Below are 7,693 nucleotides of genomic sequence, written 5' to 3'. Positions count from 1 at the left end.
GCTCCTCAGACCACGGCTCGCCCCCTTTGGACGCCGATGGTCCGCTCTGGGTCTGGACCACTGGTTCTTATCGCCCCGCCCACAGGCCTGGACCGCCTGCGGTCTCCATAGAAACCCACTAGCCACTGAGGGGCGTGACGACGCTGAGACGGACAGGAAGTCCACGTATCAAGTGACAGCTTTTTAGACGAAGCGAGCAGACGGGGCTTCTAACTGGTTCATCCTTGAGAGAGGGCGGGAACAAGGCGACGGCTGGAGGGGGGGGGGGGTGCTGTGATGGTCTTTACCAATCAAGATACAAGGTGCCTTTGATAGACAGGCGTAGCGGGAAGAGGCCGGGAGTACAAGCCTTCACCCAACCGACGGGCGGCTGCTCAGAGAACGGACCAATCAGGAGGTGGAGAGGGTGGGGCTAAAGGGCCGGTTGCTCCGGAAGTGGAGGGAGGGGGTGAAAATGGCGCCCAGCTCGAAATCGGAGCGGAACAGCGGGGCCGGGAGCGGCGGCAGCGGCGGCGGCGGCCCGGGGGGAGCCGGGGGGAAGCGGGCGGCGGGGCGGCGGCGGGAACACGTCCTCAAGCAGCTGGAGCGAGTGAAGGTGAAGCACGGCGCCTGAGGGGCGCGCGCGGGCGGGCGGGAAGGAGGGCCGAGGAGGCGGCTGAGGGAGGGCGCTCGCGGGCGAGGGGGCGGGGCGGGGCCGGCGGGGGGCGGGCGGCCGGGGGGGCGGGGACCCCGCGGGCTGGGGGCCGGGATGGCGGCGGCCCCGGTGCGGGAGCCGCGGAACGCGGGGGTCCCGGGGGCCTCGGGACGCGGTGTGTGTGCGGGAGCCGCGGAACGCGGGGGTCCCGGGGGCCTCGGGACGCGGTGTGTGTGCGGGGGGGGCCCGGAACGCGGGGGTCCCGGGGGCCTCGGGACGCGGTGTGTGTGCGGGGGGCCGCGGAACGCGGGGGTCCCGGGGCCTCGGGACGCGGTGTGTGTGCGGGGGGGGAGCCGCGGAACGCGGGGGTCCCGGGGGCCTCGGGACGCGGTGTGTGTGCGGGGGGGGAGCCGCGGAACGCGGGGGTCCCGGGGGCCTCGGGACGCGGTGTGTGTGCGGGGGGGGAGCCGCGGAACGCGGGGGTCCCGGGGGCCTCGGGACGCGGTGTGTGTGCGGGGGGGGCCCGGAACGCGGGGACCTTGGAACGCGAGGGGGCCGGGGGCCGCAGGAGAACCGGGAGGAAGGGGCGAGTGCCCGGCCGCCAGCCCCGCGCCGCCCCGCGCCGCCCCGCCCCGCCCCGCGCCGCCCCGCCCCGCGCCCCCAGCCCCGCCGGGGCCTCGCCCGGGCCTCCGTCGGCCCCCCTCCCCCCGCCGGTCGCACCCCCGGTTCCTTGGGTGGGAGCTTCCTGAACGGGGCCAAGGTCTTCCTCCTCCGCCCGGCAGCTTCTCGGTCAGAAATGTCGTCCCCCGGAAGGACGGAGATGCGCTTCCCGCGCAGGTGGGCACTACCTGGGGCCGGCTGCGTCCTGGGCCGGCGCCGCTGCGCCCGGCCGGACCGGGGCTGTCCCCAGCTGGGCCGTCCCCGCCCCCATCGGGCCTCCCCGGCCGGCCGGGGGCCCTGCTCCCCGCCCTGGAGCTCCTTGGGGCTGGGATTGTCCGGCAGCCTGGGCCTGGCCGCTTCCTCCAGCAGGCTGTGGTCTGTTTGAGGGCAGGCCTGCCTCTGCCATCGGGCAGGGAGCTTCCCAGACAAGGGCCTTCCATCAGGTGGAAGAGTGTGTGTGTGTGTGTGTGTGTGTGTGTGTGCGCGCGCGCGCGCGCACGCACCAGTACTGGGGCTTGAACTCAAGGCTTGCATTCTACCACTTGAGCCCCAGCTTTATATCCAGCTTTATTTCTGGTGGTTAATCGGAGCTGAGAGTCTTACAGACTTTTCTGTCTGGGCTGGCTTCAAACCAAGATCTTCAGATCTTCTGAGTAGTTGGGATTACAGGCGTGAGCCACCGCGCTTGGTAGATGAGAATCTCTTGAAGGCAGGGCCAAGTTTCCTCTACCCCACTGAGAAAGGAGGACTTTGGGTGCCCTGATTCCCACCTTCCCCACCCCCGCCCCCATCCCCCCTCAACTTGCGCCTGTGTCCCCTGAAATCCTTCAGCAAGGATACTGAGGGAGTTGACAGGATCTTGGGCTGCAGGCCGAGGACGGTGGAGTTGGAGGTGTTCACAGACCAGGCCCCCTGCTCCGCCCTTGACCACTGTGCTGGGCGGGGGTGCTCCCGCGTGGGGCTGGTGCTCACGAAGCCTGGTGCTCCTCCTAGATCAGCGGACAGCTCTCCCCGCGCCTCTTCCGGAAGCTGCCACCCCGGGTCTGCGTGTCCCTCAAGAGTATCGTGGATGAGAATTTTCTCTATGCAGGGTGAGCCTGAGGCCGGGGTTGGAAGAGGGGGCTGGAGGAGGAGGCGGAGACCTGGAGGCTCGGCCTCACCTGGACGCTGTGCGCCTCCCCCTGGCCCCCCTGCGCCCCGCAGACACATCTTCCTGGGTTTTTCCAAGTGTGGCCGCTACGTGCTGTCCTACACCAGCAGCAGCGGGGACGACGACTTCTCCTTCTACATCTACCACCTGTACTGGTGGGAGTTCAACGTCCACAGCAAGCTCAAGCTGGTAGGCGCGTTCCCGCACCTCGGTGCCCTCTGTGCTGCGTGGGGCCATACCCCCCCCCCCCCCCCGCGTGCGAGGGGCACGCGGCCCAGCGTGGCACATCCTTCTCACCCACGCTGACGTGCCCCCGGCTGCCAGGTCCGGCAGGTGCGGCTCTTCCAGGACGAGGAGATCTACAGCGACCTGTACCTGACGGTGTGCGAATGGCCCAGCGACGCCTCCAAGGTCATCGTGTTCGGCTTCAAGTGAGACCCTGGTGGTCGTGGGGGGGGGGGGAGGCGCGCAAGAGTGCGCGGGGCGCTGAGGCGGTCCCGCCCCCCAGCACGCGCTCCGCCAATGGGATGCTCCTGAACATGATGATGATGAGCGACGAGAACCACCGCGACATCTATGTCAGCACGGTGGCCGTGCCGCCCGCGGGCCGCTGCGCCGCCTGCCAGGACGCCGGCCGAGCGCACCCAGGTGAGCGCCGGGGCCCCGGGGTGCGCCTGTGCCAGCGCCGGCGCGGCTGCCCGGGGCCCGCGGTGAGCCCGGTGCTGTGTGTCACTGCAGGCGACCCGAGCACGCACTGCCTGCAGCACGGCTTCATGCTGCACACCAAGTACCAGGTGGTCTACCCCTTCCCCACCTTCCAGCCCGCCTTTCAGCTCAAGAAGGACCACGTGGTCCTGCTGAACACCAGCTACTCCCTGGTGGCCTGCGCTGTCTCCGTGCACTCGGCAGGTAGGCCCGGGTCCCAGAGATGCCACCCCACGTGGCAGCCATTGCTGCCCTCCCACAGCACCGCCAGGCTGGGCTACTCCCCACCCCACAGCTCAGATCAGGCGACCGAGGCCTAGAGAGAGCAAGATGACTCTCGGCCAAAGTCACAGAGCGAGAGGGCAGACCCCTTCCCCTGCGGTGCTGTCTTCTAGAATGTTGCTCAGGGCTGGGATGTTCCAGGCTTGCCTTGCCCACCGTGGGTGCCTCTACTAGCACTTGAAATATGCCTCATGCAAGGTGGATGCTGAGTATTTCTTTTTTCTTTTTTGAACTCTGGGACTGGGTGCTATCCCTCAGATTTTCTGAGTGGTTTATTGGAGATAAAGTGTCTCACAGTTTCCTTCCCAGGCTGGCTTTGAACCTCGGTCCTCAGATCTCAGTCTCCTGAGTAGCTAGGATGACAGGCATGAGCCACTGCGCCCAGCTAAGCATTTCTTTTAAATAATACAATCTAGCCACTGGCTTTAGTGTTCTTTCTTCCTTTCTTTTTTTCTTGCTGATCCTGAGGCTTGAACTCAGGGCCTGGGCACTGTCTCTGAGCTCTTTTGTGCAAGGCTAGTGCTCTACTGTTGAACCACAGTGTTACTTCTGGCCTTTTCTGTGATTTAGTTGGAGATAAGAGTCTCACAGACATTCCTGTCCAGGCTGGCTTTGAACGGTGGATCTTCAGATCTCAGCCTCCTTAGTAGCTAGGATTTACAGGCGTGAGCCACCAGCACCTGCATGTGTTATCATTTCTTTAAAAGGTATAGAGGGGGTGGTGAGTACAGGCTGGGTAAAGTGGCACACACCTGTAACTCCAGCTGCTCAGATGGTAGACCTAGGAGAATTGCATTCTGAGGCTAGCCCTGAGGTGGTGGGGGGCAGGGGAGCTTGAGATCCTATGTGAGGAATAAACCAGGCCAGGTGCCGTGCTTCACACCCATAATTCTCATCACTTAGGGGCTGAAATAGGAGGATCGTGATTCAGAGCCAGCCTGGGCCGCAAAGTCCATGTGGCTTTTACCGTCAGTTAATCATTAGAAGGTCAGGTCTGGAGGCATGGCTCAAGTGGTAAAGCAAAAAAAAAAAAAAGCAGAGTGTGAGGTCCTGGGTTCAAGTGCGAGTCTCAGCACAGAAAGAAAGAGAAAGAGAGAGAAAGACAGACAGACGAACGGGTGGATGCTGGGCGAGGTGTTGGGGTGGCTGGGTGGGGACATGGCCTGGTGTGCGGGACCGCCCGGGATGCTGGGGCACTGCCCAGGTGTGCATTGACGGTAAGGAGTGTGGGGACGCGTGGCGGGCCGGCCGGGCCGTGGCATCGGTGTGCGCATGCGCGTGCAGAGCGTCCCCACTCCTGTGTACACACCGCACACTACACCCCGACGGCAGAGGGCGGAGCCCGGGACGAGCGTGGGCACCCGACCGCTCACGCGGGCGCCGTCCCGCCCAGGCTGCCCGCGCCCCGGCCCGGCCCGGCCCCAGGCCCAGCTCCGGGTGTCCCCCCTACCGCCTGGGCGCGGCTTCCCTGAGCCCCCATCCGGTCCCGCGCTGCTTGGCGGTCACGTGTGTGCGGGCGTGGGAGCATTTACTCCGTCCGCACTTGCGAGTGCCGGGTGTGCCAAAGCACTTGCGAGTGCCCATGTGTATGCTGGTATTCATGTTTACTGCGCATGCGCCGCGTGTTCAGCGCCCCTCCCCCTCGCGCTGCACCCACACAGTCCAGAGGACCGGGACTCCTGGGTGGGAGGCGGAGCCATCCGGACCTGCCCTCGCTGACTCCGCCCCCGCCCTCCACTGGCCCCGCCCCTGCCCTCCGCTGACCCCGCCCCCTGCGCTGACTCTGCCCTCTGCTGACCCCGCCCCCTAACCTCGCTGACCCCGCCCCCTGCGCTGACTCTGCCCTCTGATGACCCCGCCCCCTGCACCCCGCTAACCCCGCCCCCTGCGCCCACTCTGCCCTCTGCTGACCCCGCCCGTGCGCTGACTCTGCTCTCTGCTGACCCCGCCCCCCGTGCCGCGCTGACCCCGCCCCCCGCGCCGCGCTGACCCCGCCCCCTGCGCTGACTCTGCCCTCTGCTGACCCCGCCCCCTGCGCTGACTGCCCTCCGCTGACCCCGCCCCCTGCGCCGCGCTGACCCCGCCCCCTCGCCCTCTCGTTGCAGGAGACGGCAGCTTCTGCCAAATTCTGTATGACCACAGAGCCTCGCCCCCCGCCCCGGCCGCCCCCCCGGGGCCCCCCAGCCCCGAGTCGCCCCAAACCCTGCCCAGCCCCGAAGCGGCCCCAGCCCCGCCCCCCGGGGTCCCTGAACCCTCGCCCGCCATCGCCAAAGCCAAGGAGTTTGTGGCCGACATCTTCCGCCGGGCCAAGGAGGCCAAGGGGGGCACGGCCCCCGAGCCGGCGCGGCCGCCCTCCAGCCCCGGCCCCTCGGGCAGCCGCGGCCGCGCCCCGTCGGAGCCCCCGGCCCCGGGCGGGGAGGGGGGGCCCCGGGACAGCGACCCCGCGCCCGAGGCGCCCGCGCCCGAGCCGGGCTACGTCAACTACACCAAGCTGCACTACGTGCTGGAGTCCGGGGAAGGCGGGGAGGCCGGCCACGGTGAGCGGGGCCCCGGGGCGGGCGGCCGGGGCGGGGGGGGGGGGGCGCCCGTACGACCCCCGTCCCGCGCCCCAGAGTTCCAGGACGACAAGATCTCCCTGCCCTTCGTGGTGACCGATCTCCGCGGCCGGCACCTGCGGCCCATGCGGGAGCGGACGGCCGCCCAGGTGGGCATGGGGGGGAGAGGTGGCGGGCGGCAGTGCTGGGGCGTGGGGGACCCCGTGACCCCTGACCCCGCGCCCCCACCTCAGGGCCAGTGTCTGACGGTGGAGCAGCTCACGCTGGACTTCGAGTATGTCATCAACGAGGTCATCCGCCACGACGCCACCTGGGGCCACCAGTTCTGCTCCTTCAGTGACTACGACATCGTCATTCTGGAGGTGCAGCCGGCGTGGCCCCGCGCGCGTGTGCGCGCGCGCATGTGTGTGTGCATGCGCGCGCGTGCGTGCCACGGGAGCCACTGAGACTGTCTCCCCCAATCCCCAAAACCAGGTCTGCCCAGAAACCAACCAGGTCCTCATCAACATCGGCCTGCTGCTCCTGGCCTTCCCCGCGCCCATCAAGGAGGGGCAGCTCCGGTGAGTGGCCCTAACCCCACACACCAGGCCGGGCTGGGCGGCTCACACCTATAATCCCACCTGCTCAGGAGATCCGAGGACGGTGGTGCCAAGCCAGCTGGGGTGGGAAAGTCCATGAGATCTTTCTTGAGTGAATCACCAAAAAGCAGGACGTGGCGCTGTGGCTCAAGTGGTAGAGCGCCAGTTTTGTGTGCGAAAGGTCAGGGACAGTGCCTAGGCCCCGAGTTCAAACAAAAACCTCTTCTGTGTGGGCCCACGCTCAGGGACTCAGTGCTCCAACCGCAGCCTCTCCCCCCCCCCCCCTCCGCAGACCAAAGACCTACCACACCAGCCTCAAGGTGGCCTGGGATCTCAACACGGGCATCTTCGAGACCGTCAGCGTGGGTGACCTCACGGAGGTCAAAGGGCAGACCAGGTGAGGCTGGGGCCGGGAGGCGGCGGACCTGGGGTTACCGCGCGCCGCTGACCCCCACCCCCACCCCAGTGGCAGCGTGTGGAGCTCGTACCGCAAGAGCTGCGTGGACATGGTCATGAAGTGGCTGGTGCCCGAGGGCAGCGGCCGCTACGTCAACAGGATGACCAACGAGGCGCTGCACAAAGGTGGGCGGCCGGGCGGGGGAGGGCGGCGGCGGCGGCGGGCTGAGGGCGGAGGGCTCCCCGGGCTCCCGGCCCGGCCGCCGCGGGGGCTGAGGGCCATCACCCGGTTCCCGCAGGGTGCTCGCTGAAGGTGCTGGCGGACAGCGAGCGGTACACGTGGATCGTGCTGTGAGGGTCCCCGGGCCCGACTCCAACTACCTCCGAGCCGAGCCCCGCCGCCGCCGCCGGGGAAGCTGCGGGAAGGCCCCGCGGGCCAAGCCTGGTGTTCCGCGTCGCATTTTTATTTATGCCTATTTAAGTTGCGGGGTGCCGAGGGGTGCGCCCGCCTTCCCACCGCCCCCCGCGCTGGGCGCCACCGCCCTGCGCATGCGCCCCTCCTCAGCGCCAGGGCGGGCACTGCCCCGGGAGAGCCCCGGCTCCCCCAGCCGCCCCCCTGCCGACCCCCCCCTCCCTCCCTCCCCCCCCCCCCCCCCCGCACTCCCCCGTCCCATTCCTGTAATAAATGCTTTATTTCCGAGTGCGCCTTGCCGAGGCCCTGCAGGAGCTGCAC

The 7,693-nt window shown here is 68.0% G+C and overlaps 1 protein-coding gene across 2 annotated transcripts; it reads left to right on the top strand.

The window, feature by feature from the left end:
- Window positions 1-454: 454 nt before the first annotated feature.
- On the top strand, window positions 455-7,574 carry Dcaf15 (DDB1 and CUL4 associated factor 15). 2 transcript variants are annotated; one of them, XM_042693738.1, is made up of 13 exons: window positions 455-595; window positions 2,288-2,385; window positions 2,498-2,633; window positions 2,769-2,875; window positions 2,953-3,092; window positions 3,183-3,353; window positions 5,537-5,968; window positions 6,044-6,135; window positions 6,220-6,348; window positions 6,461-6,546; window positions 6,857-6,961; window positions 7,031-7,146; window positions 7,260-7,574. In XM_042693738.1, exons 1-13 carry the CDS (start codon window positions 455-457, stop codon window positions 7,313-7,315), a joined length of 1,809 nt encoding a protein of 602 aa, XP_042549672.1. In that variant the 3' UTR covers window positions 7,316-7,574. The 2 variants fall into 2 exon arrangements, with proteins under 2 accessions (XP_042549672.1, XP_042549671.1); XM_042693737.1 differs by having other exon boundaries at window positions 6,035-6,135.
- The last annotated feature ends 119 nt before the right edge of the window (window positions 7,575-7,693 follow it).

This window comes from Dipodomys spectabilis, unplaced genomic scaffold (genome assembly GCF_019054845.1).
Source record: "Dipodomys spectabilis isolate Male_0828 unplaced genomic scaffold, ASM1905484v1 ptg000173l, whole genome shotgun sequence".
Taxonomy (NCBI): Eukaryota; Metazoa; Chordata; class Mammalia; order Rodentia; family Heteromyidae; genus Dipodomys; species Dipodomys spectabilis.
The sequence above is the reverse complement of the archived record's forward strand: the minus strand, read 5'-3'. Positions and strand labels throughout refer to the sequence as shown.